The sequence below is a fragment of the Gasterosteus aculeatus genome, chromosome 8 (genome assembly GCF_964276395.1).
Source record: "Gasterosteus aculeatus chromosome 8, fGasAcu3.hap1.1, whole genome shotgun sequence".
Taxonomy (NCBI): Eukaryota; Metazoa; Chordata; class Actinopteri; order Perciformes; family Gasterosteidae; genus Gasterosteus; species Gasterosteus aculeatus.
The window spans coordinates 21,483,636-21,502,311 of NC_135695.1; the positions used below are offsets into that span (position 1 = coordinate 21,483,636).

The following is an 18,676-nucleotide window of genomic DNA, read 5'->3' on the forward strand; positions in this document are numbered from 1 at the left end:
GCCAATCACGTGTCGCGATACTCACGCTTACAGCCAACCGCGAAAAGGTTGATTCGTTTCTAACCAATCAGCGTCCGCTCCACTCGGCCCGTTGTTTACGCTTCCGGAAAATATTAGGAGTTAGTCATCTTCTGTTTTTTATTCTTTGAAATTTCTTTATGATTACTGCTGCTAAAAAGTGATACGACACACGTTAAGAACATTCCTTCTAAAAATGAATACAATTAAATTAGAAACACATTCTACAGTCAATAATAATAGTAAATAAATATGAGTATCAGTGTAGCGCTGGTCTTCAGCAGCCCGTTGAGATATGTATTTGTTATGGTGAGGTGTTTGATCAATAATTGTGCCAATGAAATTATTGACTCCTGCATGTGATGCAGGAGTCAATAATTTCCAAACTGTTTGAAGAAATCTTGCGTTTAAATTAATTTACCAACTCAGACAATGACATTTTTTTGGTGGATTTTTGCCACCCATTAGAATAGTTTTATGACTGTTTATTTATCTTATTGGGAGGATGAATATTGTTTTTCGAATTTCCAAAGGAAGAGTAAGAAAATTGGTTTACAATACAATATTGTTTATAATATATATATATATATATATATATATATATATATATATTGTTTATACATTGTTTACAATAAATATACATATTGTCAACAATGTAATATATAGTTTACTATATATATATATTGTAAACAATGTTGTATTGTAAACCAGTTTTATTACTCTTCCTTATATATATATTGTTTATACATTGTTTATAATAAATATACATATTGTAGACAATGTAATACATAGTTTACTATATATATATATATATATATATATATATATATATATATATATATATATATATATATATTGTAAACAATGTTGTATTGTAAACCAGTTTTATTACTCTTCATTATATATATATACATACACACATTACATGTATGTATTTATATAAATATTTATTATTTTATTGATCTACAAAGATAAAAGGCTGCTATTTTGAAAATGATTGTGAAGGAAAGGATATAATTTAATGATTTAACAAAGTGATTTAAACAGATGTTTATTAAATGTGATCACATATAATAACATATTTCAATTATTAAATACAATCATAGAAAATATATTATGTGAATATTAAATTCTATCAATGAAATTATACTAATTGAAAAAAATTACAAATCTAAATCAAAACAGTCAAAAGGTTTTTTCCCTCTCTTACGTCATCACATTCTTGAAATAGCACAAAGTGACTCAGAATCTCCGCTTCATAAGGTCTGAAAACTTGTGTTTCCCCCGCCTACGAATTTCCTCTAAAGTCTCGACTATTCTAACCAGAACCTCTAATGCCGTCGTCCCAAAAATATTCAATCAGCCTTCAGCGCAGGTGGAAACTCCTGAGGTAGTCATAATAATAATTACTGTAGGCTGCATGTAAAAAAGGAACTGAGGACAGCTTTTGTTTTTCTGATCCATGTAACTGCTGTACGGTTTCACTCAGACTTCCTCCACATACTTTATGACAGGTGGAATGTAACAAAATAGTCCAATTCTAAGTGAAGCTACTTTTACCTTTTTTTCCAATACAAAAGTCCAATACACTTAAAAAGGAAATGTTAAAGCTTTTATGTTCATCCGAGATGGTCTATTGATTAGAATATTTAGGCATTAGGTAATCTGACAATTACAAATACTCAGCATAAACAACTTAGTAATCAGTTTGTGTCCCTTCTGAGTTGTGCACTTTTTAGAGAAGGAGCAGACGCATATTCACATATCAATAATCTATTCCAAACCAATAGATTACCCACAAGAAATATAAAAATGGCAATACTGTTTTTTTTTTAATTAACTCTCCAATCAAATAACAATTATGTCGTTTTTCATATTGTCACTGGTGAACAGCGCAGTGTTACACGAAGCAAAACACGAGCCTGCATGTAATCAATCAAGAGAATTACAGCAAATAAACTTTCGTGCTGATTAGTGTGCATGTCGACTCAGATCCTGTAGGTGGCAGCATGGATTCATGTGATGTGTTACAACGATGGAAAAAGCTGTGTTTTTAATATCACAGCTCATATTTGGTTTGAATGACGTTGACATATTTGATAAAAACACTCAGTTTTTTTTTTATTTCTGCTCTGAAATTATATAATGCTGACTTTTCTATTCACCAAAAACTACTGAATAATCAAAGCCTTCTTGACATTTAAATGAGATACATTAGATAAAAAAACAAAGCCGAACAGAAGAGCGAACAAAGTAACAGAAAACCTTTTATACTGTTTAGTATTATATTTCATCTGAAAGAGAGAGAAAAACGTCAAATGGGATAAAGTGGCCTATGTGGTCCCCTTGAATTGGAGAAAACAAGATGAAGTGCCCCCATGTGGTCCCCTTGAATTGGAGAAAACGAGATGAAGTGGCCCCTGATGTCCCCTATAACTGAAGAAAACGAGATGAAGTGGCCCCTGATGTCCCCTATTACTGAGGAAAACGAGATGAAGTGGCCCCTGATGTCCCCTATAACTGAGGAAAACGAGATGAAGTGGCCCCTGATGTCCCCTTTAACTGAAGAAAACGAGATGAAGTGGCCCCTGATGTCCCCTTTAACTGAAGAAAACGAGATGAAGTGGCCCCTAATGTCCCCTTTAACTGAAGAAAACGAGATGAAGTGGCCCCTGATGTCCCCTATAACTGAAGAAAACGAGATGAAATGGCCCCTGATGTCCCCTATAACTGAGGAAAACGAGATGAAGTGGCCCCTGATGTCCCCTATAACTGAGGAAAACGAGATTAAGTGGCCCCTGATGTCCCCTTTAACTGAAGAAAACGAGATGAAGTGGCCCCTGATGTCCCCTTTAACTGAAGAAAACGAGATGAAGTGGCCCCTGATGTCCCCTTTAACTGAAGAAAACGAGATGAAGTGGCCCCTGATGTCCCCTATAACTGAAGAAAACGAGATGAAGTGGCCCCTGATGTCCCCTATAACTGAGATGAAGTGGCCCTGATGTCCCCTATAACTGAGGAAAACGAGATGAAGTGGCCCCTGATGTCCCCTTTAACTGAAGAAAACGAGATTGAGTGACTCCTGATGTCCCCTTTAACTGAAGGAAACGAGATGAAGTGGCCCCTGATGTCCACTTTAACTGAAGAAAACGAGATGAAGTGGCCCCTGATGTCCCCTTTAACTGAAGAAAACGAGATGGAGTGACTCCTGATGTCCATTTTAACTGAAGAAAACGAGATGAAGTGGCCCCTGATGTCCACTTTAACTGACGAAAACGAGATTGAGTGACTCCTGATGTCCCCTTTAACTGAAGAAAACGAGATGAAGTGGCCCCTGATGTCCCCTTTAACTGACGAAAACGAGATGAAGTGACTCCTGATGTCCACTTTAACTGAAGAAAACGAGATGAAGTGGCCCCTGATGTCCCCTATAACTGAGGAAAACGAGATTAAGTGGCCCCTGATGTCCCCTTTAACTGAAGAAAACGAGACGAAGTGGCCCCTGATGTCCCCTATAACTGAGGAAAACGAGATGAAGTGGCCCCTGATGTCCCCTTTAACTGAAGAAAACGAGATGAAGTGGCCCCTGATGTCCCCTATAACTGAAGAAAACGAGATGAAGTGGCCCCTGATGTCCCCTATAACTGAGATGAAGTGGCCCTGATGTCCCCTATAACTGAGGAAAACGAGATGAAGTGGCCCCTGATGTCCCCTTTAACTGAAGAAAACGAGATTGAGTGACTCCTGATGTCCCCTTTAACTGAAGGAAACGAGATGAAGTGGCCCCTGATGTCCACTTTAACTGAAGAAAACGAGATGAAGTGGCCCCTGATGTCCCCTTTAACTGAAGAAAACGAGATGGAGTGACTCCTGATGTCCATTTTAACTGAAGAAAACGAGATGAAGTGGCCCCTGATGTCCACTTTAACTGACGAAAACGAGATTGAGTGACTCCTGATGTCCCCTTTAACTGAAGAAAACGAGATGAAGTGGCCCCTGATGTCCCCTTTAACTGACGAAAACGAGATGAAGTGACTCCTGATGTCCACTTTAACTGAAGAAAACGAGATGAAGTGGCCCCTGATGTCCCCTATAACTGAGGAAAACGAGATTAAGTGGCCCCTGATGTCCCCTTTAACTGAAGAAAACGAGATGAAGTGGCCCCTGATGTCCCCTATAACTGAGGAAAACGAGATGAAGTGGCCCCTGATGTCCCCTATAACTGAGGAAAACGAGATTGAGTGACTCCTGATGTCCCCTTTAACTGAAGGAAACGAGATGAAGTGGCCCCTGATGTCCCCTTTAACTGAAGAAAACGAGATGGAGTGACTCCTGATGTCCATTTTAACTGAAGAAAACGAGATGAAGTGGCCCCTGATGTCCCCTTTAACTGACGAAAACGAGATGAAGTGACTCCTGATGTCCACTTTAACTGAAGAAAACGAGATGAAGTGGCCCCTGATGTCCCCTTTAACTGGAGAAAACGAGATAAAGTGGCCCCTGATGTTCCCTTTGACTGGAGAAAACCAAATGCAGTGGCCCCTGATGTCCCCTTTAACAGAAGAAAACGAGATGAAGTGGCCCCTGATGTCTCTTTAACTGACGAAAACGAGATGGAGTGACTCCTGATGTCCACTTTAACTGACGAAAACGAGATTGAGTGACTCCTGATGTCCACTTTAACTGACGAAAACGAGATTGAGTGACTCCTGATGTCCCCTTTAACTGAAGAAAACGAGATGAAGTGGCCCCTGATGTCCCCTATAACTGAAGAAAACGAGATGAAGTGGCCCCTGATGTCCCCTATAACTGAAGAAAACGAGATGAAATGGCCCCTGATGTCCCCTATAACTGAGGAAAACGAGATGAAGTGGCCCCAGATGTCCCCTATAACTGAGGAAAACGAGATGAAGTGGCCCCTGATGTCCCCTTTAACTGAAGAAAACGAGATGAAGTGGCCCCTGATGTCCCCTATAACTGAAGAAAACGAGATGAAGTGGCCCCTGATGTCCCCTATAACTGAGATGAAGTGGCCCTGATGTCCCCTATAACTGAGGAAAACGAGATGAAGTGGCCCCTGATGTCCACTTTAACTGAAGAAAACGAGATTGAGTGACTCCTGATGTCCCCTTTAACTGAAGGAAACGAGATGAAGTGGCCCCTGATGTCCACTTTAACTGAAGAAAACGAGATGAAGTGGCCCCTGATGTCCCCTTTAACTGAAGAAAACGAGATGGAGTGACTCCTGATGTCCATTTTAACTGAAGAAAACGAGATGAAGTGGCCCCTGATGTCCACTTTAACTGACGAAAACGAGATTGAGTGACTCCTGATGTCCCCTTTAACTGAAGAAAACGAGATGAAGTGGCCCCTGATGTCCCCTTTAACTGACGAAAACGAGATGAAGTGACTCCTGATGTCCACTTTAACTGAAGAAAACGAGATGAAGTGGCCCCTGATGTCCCCTATAACTGAGTAAAAAGAGATTAAGTGGCCCCTGATGTCCCCTTTAACTGAAGAAAACGAGATGAAGTGGCCCCTGATGTCCCCTATAACTGAGGAAAACGAGATGAAGTGGCCCCTGATGTCCCCTATAACTGAGGAAAACGAGATTGAGTGACTCCTGATGTCCCCTTTAACTGAAGGAAACGAGATGAAGTGGCCCCTGATGTCCACTTTAACTGAAGAAAACGAGATGAAGTGGCCCCTGATGTCCCCTTTAACTGAAGAAAACGAGATGGAGTGACTCCTGATGTCCATTTTAACTGAAGAAAACGAGATGAAGTGGCCCCTGATGTCCACTTTAACTGACGAAAACGAGATTGAGTGACTCCTGATGTCCCCTTTAACTGAAGAAAACGAGATGAAGTGGCCCCTGATGTCCCCTTTAACTGACGAAAACGAGATGAAGTGACTCCTGATGTCCACTTTAACTGAAGAAAACGAGATGAAGTGGCCCCTGATGTCCCCTTTAACTGGAGAAAACGAGATAAAGTGGCCCCTGATGTTCCCTTTGACTGGAGAAAACCAAATGCAGTGGCCCCTGATGTCCCCTTTAACAGAAGAAAACGAGATGAAGTGGCCCCTGATGTCTCTTTAACTGACGAAAACGAGATGGAGTGACTCCTGATGTTCACTTTAACTGACGAAAACGAGATTGAGTGACTCCTGATGTCCCCTTTAACTGAAGAAAACAAGATGAAGTGGCCCCTGATGTCCCCTTTAACTGGAGAAAACGAGATAAAGTGGCCCCTGATGTTCCCTTTGACTGGAGAAAACCAAATGCAGTGGCCCCTGATGTCCCCTTTAACAGAAGAAAACGAGATGAAGTGGCCCCTGATGTCTCTTTAACTGACGAAAACGAGATGGAGTGACTCCTGATGTCCACTTTAACTGACGAAAACGAGATTGAGTGACTCCTGATGTCCACTTTAACTGACGAAAACGAGATTGAGTGACTCCTGATGTCCCCTTTAACTGAAGAAAACGAGATGAAGTGGCCCCCGATGTCCCCTTTAACTGAAGGAAACGAGATGAAGTGGCCCCTGATGTCCACTTTAACTGAAGAAAACGAGATGAAGTGGCCCCTGATGTTCCCTTTGACTGGATAAAACCAAATGCAGTGGCCCCTGATGTCCCCTTTAACAGAAGAAAACGAGATGAAGTTGCCCCTGATGTCCACTTTAACTGACGAAAACGAGATTGAGTGACTCCTGATGTCCCCTTTAACTGTAGAAAACGAGATAAAGTGGCCCCTGATGTTCCCTTTGACTGGAGAAAACGAGATGAAGTGGCCCCTGATGTCCCCTTTAACAGAAGAAAACGAGATGAAGTGGCCCCTGATGTCCCCTTTAACTGACGAAAACGAGATGGAGTGGCCCCTGGGGTCCCCTTTAATTGGAGAAAACAAAATGAAGTGGCCCCTGATGTCCCTTTTAACCATGGGTCTGCTTTGGATAGGCCGTCCTATTTACAACGATGTGTCTCTATGGTTGAATGCACTTATTGTAAGTGGCTTTGGATAAAAGCGTCAGCTAAATGACATGTAATGTAATGTAATGTAGTCTGGGGGCTGTTACCACTACATGCAGCCTTTATAAATTGACTTCTCTCAGCCACAAGGTCAGTGAGCATGCTGCCCCTGAGCCAGGCAAATAATGTATATATATATATATCTATATATATATATCTATATATATATATATATAGATATATATAGATATAGATATAGATATATACATATCTTTTATGTATTTATGAATTGGGTGGCTTCAAAAAGTGTTCTTTTTAATAATAAAATAGTGAAGTATACTCCATAGTTCATGTTATCGTACTCAAGTCGGGTGTGATGTTGTGGATTATGTAATTGAGAAATTAGAACAATAATGTCCCACCTCACACGAGACACCGCAACACTGCCCCCGCCCCACCTCCCCCCTCTTCACCTACCCTCGTTGCTGCCGTTCCGCCCCCCGATTGGTCCACACGAAGGGGCCGTTCCAATGAGCGGGCGTTTGACGCGTTTTCATTGGCCACCGTTGCTGCCGCTCCGAACTGTTGCCTAGCAACCTGCTTGTTCGCAGCTCGTCGACCACACGATCCGGTTACCGGAGCCGCTGCTGCAATGAAAACACCTTCGTCGGTGGGTGGATGTTCGGGCCCGGTTCCATCATTTTCTCCCCGATCTGTGACCGAGTGAGTAGTGTGTCTTATCTTAAAAATAGATGTGCAAGAATTTTAATTGCGAGCTCTCAAGAAAAATGTGAATGTGTTCAGCTCGAGCGCACGAGGAAAAAACGCAGCTGAGGTTTGTTTTGAAGCTAATTTGCGTGGGTTTTGTAAAAAAAAAAAAATATATATATATATATATATATACACGCATATATTTATATATAATTTTTAACAACAACAACAACTGACATTGGCTTGATGAATTTAACCAAAAAGAGGAAGAAAGTGAGTTTATTTGTGTTAAGTTGGGCCGATGTGTGACTTGTGTGAATCTGTGTGCTGCACTCTGCATTGAAGGATGAGCTGAATTCATTCTGTGGGGACACTTGAACGCAACATCACAGCACAGAGCCACAGTGCATGTTTAAAATCATTTAAATGAAGGATGTGAGAAGCAGACGTTTACATTACCACGCATCATTATTATTACTTTAAAATCACAATGTAACACTTTACTATGGATCTAAATGTTTGCTGGCTGTTTTTAATTGTGTGTTTTTAACGTAACAGCAGTGACTTAAGCTTTTGCAACAAATTTCTTGCACCTAAGTGTAATTTGACCAATCATAAAAACCCAATTCAGGCAAAAATAATAGTCAATTTATCCCAAGAGGCGGTTTGAAAAGTCCTGCATTTTGAATTCCACGGACTCAGTCCATTACCACGCATGAGTCATTCTGTTGATAGAGACGAAGTGTATGATCCACACAGCCCGCTGCATTCCTGGTCATATTTGCCTTCGGGGGGCCCTGGAGTGTTTGGTTAAAATCGGCCGCATGCCACTGTGTGTAGGTTGTGAAAAGAGGCTTTTTCTTCCGTTTCTCTGCCGCCGTTGTCTCTTGCGTGATCATCGTCGTCATCCTCATCCTCCTCAAGTTCACCTACAGTTTGCTGTCGGTTTCCGTGGCGTTGATGGCGTTGGGACAAGGAAGATGCGGGAGATGAGGGGAGTAACAGTCCGGTGCTCCTGGACACCAGAGTTTATTTTGGTGCTGAGGTTTTTAAGCCGAGTGATGAGCAGCCGCCGTGCCCACAGTAGGTAGACTGGGAGCAGTGTGGAGATTAGCCAGTCGTCCGAGACGAAATGGAGAAAGTGATATCTGGAGTCTCGTCTGATTTGATAAGAGTGAAGAGCGCGTGGATACCGAAGGAGATGCTTTGATCGCATTAAGAGATCGGGTTGTGCTGATACGCCCTGAACAAGGGACAAAAAGGTGGGAATACAGGGAGGAATCTATTTCCCATTATTTTAACAATGTATAAGGATTTATTTTTGTATAAGCCGTGAAATCAGCTGTGTAATCATATCTTTCACACCTCCAGAGCGAGATTTACTCAATTCTGCCAAGTTAACCCTGATGACATCATTGGTGTTATGTCAAATTAAACTTGATGCTCCAACAAACTCGGTGTTACGTGCTCGGTGGAATGAAGCTCAACAGATGAGCGCAGACGTAATTAAACATTCTTTTAAATTGCATTCTGGGATCCGGTGCTTTTTATGCGTAAACCGTAATCGGTTCTGGTTGATTTTACGTTTCTGTTTGGGTTAAAGCGTGAATAGAACGGACATTGAGCGGTTTTCAATGTGGACATTTTACAAGTACAAAAGAAGCCGGCTACAACTATCACAACTACACACGTATTTTATGTACCCAGTGTAGCAGATTAAAGCGTGGTGGAATTAGCATGCTAGTAAAATCACCCTGACCCTAACAAACTTTCCCCATGAAGCAAGCTAGCTTTGTTATTTGCACCACGCTTTAGCGCTACGCTAGTGCGAGAGAATAGGCCCAACAAAGATGTCCCCCATCTACTGATGGCAATTTTCTTGAAGCATTGTGTTTTACTCACTTACGACGGCTCTCTACGCTTCATAACATCATGTCCATTACTTGAAAAACTCACTTCCACAGTTATTTTTGTTTTTACGGAAGTTAACCTGCTACAAATATCGCTATGTTAACGGTACACATAAAAATGGCCGCTCTGACCATCCTGCTACGTTGGTTTAAATGGAAAGCTCCATGCTAATTGTATTTTTGTACATTTTTTACAGGTTCATCCTTATATTGTTTCCCGGTGGATTTGACTACCGTAAAATAAAATGGCAGTTTCTGTTGGTTGTTGTGGTGACACCATACCAGGAAGAGAGCAGACGCAGCTTTGGAGACAGATGCTTGCTAGCTAGCTAGTCAGCTACTTAGCTAGTTAGCTTGTCCTCACTGAGGTCCACAGACTGGTGAACCAGCCGCTACTCAGTGTTGTGCTCATTTGTAACAGTAAAACATGGTGAAATTAGCACACTAGCTAACTGACCCACTTTCCAAGCTAGCATGTTTATTCCAACACGCTTTACTGCTTGGGCCGCTGTGATAAGAGTCTAAATATTCAATTCTATGACTATACGAACAATACGCTATGCACGTAATAAACTGGGATTTTAATTCACGTTATAATTTGAACAACTTGCTGGTGTGATTTATTTTTGTTGTAATACATAACAATTCAGTATTTTTCAGAAGAAAATATTTGGATCAAATGATATTTTCTTACACATCAAAGGTCAAAAAATTTAGTTTCTTCCACCCAGTGAGGCAGCTTTTTAGTTAAACACAAATATAAGATCCTCTATAAACAGAAGAGCAATTTTGAGTCGCTGGAGAGCCTCTTTAACTGGAGGAGATGGAGCGCTGGAGGGCTGGTTTTGTGCCACTGAAGAACAACTCGACAAAACCAGCTAGAGCTTCAGCTTCGTGTTTATATATGAATCAGTCAGGCTGCACTTTCAAAGCTAAGTGTTTAATATGTGTATTGACACAAGTTGATTTGGTTTCTCCGCAGGTGACCACTGAAGAAGGCATGCGGCGGATACAGCGGCTCACAGACGGCACGCGCCACTCCGGAGCCGACATCCGGCCGCCACGCGCCGCCCTGTAGGCCGGACACGAGCTCCATGCGCCTCACGCCGCCCGCCTTTTGACTTCATGAAGATCCCCGACATCGGTGATGTGATGAATAAATTTGAAGTCCTGGGGATCGTGGGTGAAGGTGAGCGTTCTCAGGGGCGAAACGTAACGGGGGAAAATAAGCGTCCTTCACAACAACACACTTCAGCAATCTTCAACAAACCATCCTTTGATGTTCTTCATTCAATCTGGCCTCAGAACAAAAGCTGTTAAAAGCCAGTTTGGGATTGTTCGACTTGATACGGTAAAGGACACATTTCTTTTTAAAGTGGCTCTGATTGAGTTTATACTGTTTTTGGAGAATTAAGAGGTGGGTTGTGATGTTCTGTGTGTTTGTTGTAGATATCAATGGGAAGGGCTCATATCATAGTTACATTTTCACGGCTCTTCTTATTCCTCAAGCTACTCGGCTGATATAAAATGGCAGATGCCCTGAGGTTGTCCCAGATTTGACTCCCGTATCGTTGTGTGTATGTCTGTGAGTGTGCCGCTAAACCACACTGGGAAACTTTGCGCTGGATGCTGGAGGACCGACTGCCCACAGATGAGTCCGTCAGCACTTTTGGCGCCACATTAAACTGTGAGGCTGTTTAAGTCCGGCTGTGCTCGGGGCCGCGCTCTAATGGCTGCGCGCGCGCTCCACCAGGCCCGGCGCCACCGATTCCTCCTCACCGACCTTGAGCTCGGTCAATTTCGTTCGTCGACGAGAGGGCAGCACTTTAAAATGTTGCGATGCCAATTATTGCCGCCCGGTACCACGTAGGTTGCTGATCCGAGGCCAGGCTGTCAAAACAAAAACGTGTGTGTGTGTGTGTGTGTGTGCACTGTACTCGCCCTGCACTGAATAATTGGTTTTGTTTTTTTAACCTGTATTTCAATCGGAATGGAATTTAAAAGAAAGTCTTGAAGCCTTAAACCTGACTTCCCCTCAGTGTTTGCTCGAGAAGGAACAAGGAGCAGTTCCTCATAATGCTGCTCTGTCCAAGAATTCCTATTGAGGCCTCAGGGTGTGTGTGTGTGTGTGTGTGTGTGTGTGTGTGTGTGTGTGTGTGTGTGTGTCAGGGTCGATAACATCAGAACTACTGTAGCTTGCCAGCTCTTGTGTCCTACTTTCTGAACCACCTGTTGTCTTTTTTGTAGCGGGGGATATATTCACTTAAGGATTGTTAACACGTGAGAAGCCTTTTAAAAAGGGTCGTGATCGTCAGAGTTTCATCTTTCCGATGGTCATTGAACGCCACAGACCATAGGCGACCAACAGACAGAAAACATCAGGAAAAATAAACAAACTATTTTATTACTCTTTTCACCAAAGACGTTTTATTAAACATGCATCGTTTATTTTGTGCATTAAATTCTCATCTCCTTAGCGCATTCACTGGACACTAACAGTCGTGTTACTAAAATATTACTAAAATGATTTAAATTGGTCAGCATATTTAGCCTAACCTAAAACAGCGACAATAAAAAAAAAAGATTTATTATATTATTTGCAGATTGTTCAATTGTTATACTTTTTACAATTTATGTAATTGTCAGTGTTATAAATGCCTAAAAGACATAAAGGAGTTTTATATTGTAGAGAAAATCAAGTAACAGGAAGCAAAAACTCTTCAGAGTTCCGAGGAGTTTAAAACACTGAGTAGCAATAAATTCATTCTACGTGAGATTTATTAGCACTGGTTGGCATTGTTAGCCAACTGTTAGCCTGCCGAGCTGTTTTAGTCCTTTAGACTGGATCACAAATCAACTTTTAAAAACCAAATTTACGATGTCATTTTTATGACTGTTTAACGTGGGTCGCATTTAAAAGGGAAAGTTATAGTTTGAAATACACAAATACCTTTTTTCATGCAAATATTTACTGTATCGAGTCAAATTTTAACGTACTGTTTACTCCTTTTCTAAGGTGCCTATGGTGTTGTTTTGAAGTGCAGACACAAGGTAAGATCTTATCGATGTTCATGCAATCACCTTGTTACTCATTGTCAAGTCCTCACTTGTTTATTTTACCACATTAAAATATTGTCACTCTTTAAAGTATTTGACATTCTGGTGATAGTGACCAAAATGCCACGATGAAATGTATCCTTTTTCAGAAGAACTCCATTGTTTTAATGGTTCATCGTAAAAAGCTCAAAAACGCATCATGTGACCCGTGAAGTTGCACTTGGATTTTCGTTACTTTATCCCCATAAACAAAGGCATCAATCCCACGGAAAGAGTTTCCTGCAGCGGCTGTTGACATTCCCCACAATCATTCATTTCCTTAACTTTGGTGTTTACCTTTTTTTGTTACTGGTTACAAACTTTATTAAGCTTACAACCATCTGGCGCGAGGAGGGGGATGTAGAGACGGCGTATAAAACTAGGATGGAGACCTGTCAATCAGCGTGTAGCCCCGCCCTAAAGCCTCCCCTGCTTTATGGTCTGTTTGACTCTTAATGGACCATCATTTACTAAATGAGCATCATGTTGTATTGAAGACTTTAAACTAGAGACTGAGACCATGAACTCATGTTTACAGTGTTTACTGAGGGAATAAATCAAGAGAGAAGTAGAGTCATTTCCTCATAGACGTCTATGGGAGCAGAGGAGTCGCCCCCTGCTGGTCACTACAGAGAAGTAGAGTCATTTCCTCATAGACGTCTATGGGAGCAGAGGAGTCGCCCCCTGCTGGTCACTACAGAGAAGTAGAGTCATTTCCTCATAGACGTCTATGGGAGCAGAGGAGTCGCCCCCTGCTGGTCACTGCAGAGAAGTAGAGTAATTTCCTCATAGACGTCTATGGGAGCAGAGGAGTCGCCCCCTGCTGGTCACCACAGAGAAGTAGAGTAATTTCCTCATAGACGTCTATGGGAGCAGAGGAGTCGCCCCCTGCTGGTCACTGCAGAGAAGTAGAGTCATTTCCTCATAGACGTCTATGGGAGCAGAGGAGTCGCCCCCTGCTGGTCACTACAGAGAAGTAGAGTCATTTCCTCATAGACGTCTATGGGAGCAGAGGAGTCGCCCCCTGCTGGTCACTACAGAGAAGTAGAGCCATTTCCTCATAGACGTCTATGGGAGCAGAGGAGTCGCCCCCTGCTGGTCACTGCAGAGAAGTAGAGTAATTTCCTCATAGACGTCTATGGGAGCAGAGGAGTCGCCCCCTGCTGGTCACCGCAGAGAAGTAGAGTAATTTCCTCATAGACGTCTATGGGAGCAGAGGAGTCGCCCCCTGCTGGTCACTGCAGAGAAGTAGAGTCATTTCCTCATAGACGTCTATGGGAGCAGAGGAGTCGCCCCCTGCTGGTCACTGCAGAGAAGTAGAGTAATTTCCTCATAGACGTCTATGGGAGCAGAGGAGTCGCCCCCTGCTGGTCACTACAGAGAAGTAGAGTCATTTCCTCATAGACGTCTATGGGAGCAGAGGAGTCGCCCCCTGCTGGTCACTACAGAGAAGTAGAGCCATTTCCTCATAGACGTCTATGGGAGCAGAGGAGTCGCCCCCTGCTGGTCACTGCAGAGAAGTAGAGTAATTTCCTCATAGACGTCTATGGGAGCAGAGGAGTCGCCCCCTGCTGGTCACTGCAGAGAATGCAGCTTTAAGAAACGGTTTGGCTTGTCTCGGTAGAAGCAATGATTGTGACGGCAGCTACGTCCACTTCGTCTACACATTCTGTGGTTTTAATGTATTTCCCCTCTTTTAAATGGTTTAAATGGCAAACAGTGGCAGTGAATTCAGTTTATTGAGGTGTGGGAGTGGGGAATGGAACGTCGACGAGCACTCAGCGCCCTGGGGGGGAGGAGGGGGTCTGAAAGGCGGAATCGCAGCCTGTAATTACCGGGCTTTGTCATTCAGACGGATTGATTGCGGGCCGGGCAGCTGCAAACGCCAAATGTCCCGTTCGTCCTCGGTTGCACAACAGACGGAGGCTGTTGCTTTGTCCTGCGACACATCGTCTTCACCGTGTTTATTTGTGCCAAAATACATCCCCCCGATGTCTAATACTGATGACTCTGGAAGTGTGCGTGGTCGGTATATGAACAGGTAGCTTTAAAGCCATACGGTCCCTGTTGAAGGGAACCATCATTTGCATTAGCATATTTTGAACCACAGGATTTTTGTATCCGTCTTAATAATCCAGTTTTGGCCTCAGCCTCTTGTGGCCAAAATGAATAGTACAACAACAACAACAACAGCCATTCTAGGGCTCTCAAAATTGCTCAAAAGTGCCCTTCGAATCTTCGCTTTAAAAAAACACATATATTGGAATATCTGGTTGCGCATTAGACACGTCAATAACAGAACAAATTAATGCAACGAGACATAACTCATTTTAATAACTAATTTATTTAAGTTTAGACATATTTAACAACATATTACCTCCACAAAAATATGTAAATCAACTAATGGCCAAGACCGCAGATCTCTCTCTCTCTCTCGCACCGTCGCGCTCTCTCGTTTAAATGAACGACAACAATAAATAAATTCTGAGTGCTGATCAATGATGATGAGTTGTGTGAAAGCAATTCAAGGTTGCGATTCTTGTCTCAAATATGTCCGGTTTCATTGAGTGATTGAGACAAATCACATTAACATTAATTGAAGTTTTATAGTTTTTCATTGGCTGGAAACGGCAAATAATCAAACCAGTGCATGAAGCTGTTGTAGCCGATCTGGTCTATTTTATTTATGCAATATACTGTCAGCTAAGCAGATAGTTGCACCGCTGTTTTTTTAAATTAATTTTTTTATATTTGAATATTAATTTTCACATTTGAATAGTTGTGAATATATATTTGAATATAAAATAAACCATTCACACGCTAACGAAGCGGCACGCTTGATCTCAGAGGATTTTGGCATTTAGCGGTTTGAGCGGATGTTCAACGTTAGCATGTAGCGCTAATTTGTCTCTTTAATTAGCTCGTTAGGCTTTCATTATCTCTCTAGTTCACAACAAAAGAACAGCGGCTCCCACGGGAAGTTTGACATTCTGCCGCTCTTCTTTTGGCCTCGTGTGCGTGTGTGTGTGTGTGTGTGTGTGTGTGTGTGTGTGTGTCTGTGCGTGCTTTGCTTGTCGTGTGGAAAAAAGGGAAGGATCAATATGGAACGGCGCCATCCGGAAAGTATCGTATTGTTGGTGTGAATCGACAAAAGCGCCAACTCGCAGATCTCTGCTGCATAATTAGGTGCACAGATATATGCGTGCATATGGTGCGTAATGTTGCCGTATTTCGCGCCCCACGTACTCTGACATGTGAGTTGTGACTTAGCAGTCAGCCGGGGCGAGGAGGAGGAGGTGTAATCGCATCGTGGGCGCAGCGCGGCCGACGCGCTCTAATGAGACGTGTGGGGCGACGAAATGGCCCCCATGTAGAAACAAGAGCGTGGCTGTTGCATTGTGGGTACGCGTTACTCGCTTGGTCACCAACCTACTTGTATGACCACAGTCTTTAGTTCGTTTGCATGGTTTAAAAAAAGGCACAAAGGTAACCGAGCTGAATAGTATGACAATAAATATAACACACGTCGTCTGGTCCAGAGTCAGTTTAATGAGCCAGAACACTTGTGCAAACACATGAACCAGCAGGACACACAAACACACACTCGACTTCCAATCTTACTGCGGTTCCACTATTTTAATTGTCTCTCAAGTATAAATCAGAAATCAGATCAACAGAATTCTTAAAATCAAGAAGCCGTTACTTTGATGTCCGTCCACCGGCCGCCTTTTGTTTCAGGACTGATTTTAATATTTCACATTTGAGCCCTTTGCCCGAATAAACACGTGATCTGCTCTCCCTCACCAACCAGTGCAGATATGCTTAAAGACTGCAGGGGAGCTCCAGGAAACGGGCGACATCAGGCCGACGTCACGGCCATTTTTACTGTTGGACAGAACTGAAACCTTAAGAGTTATTTTTATTTAATTTTAAATGGTTTGTCAACAGTCTGGACTGCAAGGTGCTGCCTTTTGCAAAGGGCTCACAGGGACACGGAGGAGCTTTTCTCTTCTGCCTCATCTTTTATACATTTATTTTATAGAGGGATCGTGTTCTGGTTTTCTGTAATGGGAAAACTGTGTTTCAGGTTCTTTGCCAACAGCTTTATTCTTTACAGAAGACATGTTTGAGTCCTCTCTATTTATAGCTATGATTCTTCACTCTCCATAGAGGGGAAGGACTGTTATTTTTCACTGAAAAACGGCGACGGGAGCAACTATTGAATTACCTCCGATGACCTCGTGACTTTTAGCTTCTTGGACCAAATATCTGCTGCTTTTTGGCTCATTTAAATATCTGCAAACAGCTGAGCGGAGAGCCGCTGTTCCAGATGCATCGTCACGTTCCAGCTGCTTTGAGAGTAACAACACAGCTTCTATTGCCCATAAAGTTTCCCCCCCACACACACACACCGACCGACCTTCCGCTCCGGTTTGACCTCCAGCTCGTCGCGGTTTGTTTGCTCCCGCTGAGGGGAAGGTCTCTGCGTTCTTTGGTTGTTGTTTGAGCAGAGCAAACACAAACAAAACCGATTCTTCAGACACAAACATTGTGTCCGAGCGGCAGAGATCCATCGATCCGACTCCTCCCATGAGACCCGATATCGACCCCACGGCAGCGCTTCATCAATCCGCCTCGCTGTGTGGAGGAGGCTCGGGTCATTTTTCATCTTTGCAGAACAACGTGTAACACCTCATTAGGTAGATTCAATTTATATACACATATATTATTTATTTCCTCCACTCGGGGAGCTGATCACTTTTACCAGAACTCGCTTGTGAAGTCAAACACAAAGGTCAATCAGCTGATCTAAATCCTGGATCAGTCCCTCACATGGCCGTGGGGGTCAAAGCCAAGAGTAAAACCAGATGAACATTCCTGGATAAACCCGAGAACCTCTTTGTTGTATGAACCTGATTAAATAAATAATTGCTGTTGTGTTTAATCTTGGAACCGTAGACGGCTGCGTTTAGAAACTGCAACAAACCAACTGAGTATTTCACAAAAGAAAAATGCTTTTGGTGTGAAAAGCGACATTTTGTTGCAGCAGAAAATATACGTTGAGTGAAAACGTTTTGAATGGCGCTTTCGGCTTCTCATGCACGGGAGAAAAGTGCAAACTGCGCACAAAAGACAACGTGTCCACGCAGAGGAGAGCGACACGCAAACGCAGGTGGACCTCAAGGACTCGAAGGTTTATTTTCAGAGCATTTTGTAGCACTTCGTAGCTCCTTTTTCCGTCATTTCCACAACGACGGGGTGAGGTAACACCCGTCCATGCTGCGATGAGGCCGTGCGTCATCCCGCTCTTCCTCATCCGCATTTAGAGGATATAAATAGCAACCAGAGGAAGATTCACAACCTGCAACACAGAGACAAGTGTTGAACGCACACTGAAGCGTAACCCCGTCCCCTCAAACAGGAAGCGGCACGGCGGCCGGCTCATGAACTTCCCCTCGTGAGGCCGTTTGCATTGAACCTTTCATTATTTAAACTAGTCGTGCAGGATGGAGAGCGTGAAATGTGCCGTAAAGGCTCTCTGGGATCAGAGCCGCTTTCTGCTTTTTCCTCCGCTTTTTGTTTTGTTAAAAGGCAAATTAAATATTAATTTTCACCAAACTTTTGAATTAAAAATTAAACAGGAAGGATTCTGGTTGCGTGACCATAGAAACGTGACGTTGTGATCTGAATGTTTTAATAGGACGGACAATTGATATTTTTATTGTTGCTTGGCTCTACTTCTCTGTAGTGACCAGCAGGGGGCGACTCCTCTGCTCCCATAGACGTCTATGAGGAAATGACTCTACTTCTCTGTAGTGACCAGCAGGGGGCGACTCCTCTGCTCCCATAGACGTCTATGAGGAAATGACTCTACTTCTCTGTAGTGACCAGCAGGGGGCGACTCCTCTGCTCCCATAGACGTCTATGAGGAAATGACTCTACTTCTCTGTAGTGACCAGCAGGGGGCG

General features: G+C 42.9%; 1 protein-coding gene across 2 annotated transcripts in view; it reads left to right on the top strand.

Moving 5' to 3' along the window:
• The first annotated feature begins 7,467 nt into the window (after positions 1–7,467).
• The window catches only part of LOC120823838 (cyclin-dependent kinase-like 5), a 29,094-nt gene continuing 17,885 nt past the window's right edge, over positions 7,468–18,676 (top strand). For both annotated transcript variants that reach the window (XM_078108748.1, XM_078108749.1), the window contains exons 1-3: positions 7,468–7,713; positions 10,594–10,800; positions 12,628–12,662. In XM_078108748.1, coding sequence (XP_077964874.1) covers positions 10,737–10,800; positions 12,628–12,662 — 99 coding nt within the window. In that variant the 5' untranslated portion in view covers positions 7,468–7,713; positions 10,594–10,736. The remainder of the gene's footprint in view (positions 7,714–10,593; positions 10,801–12,627; positions 12,663–18,676) is intronic.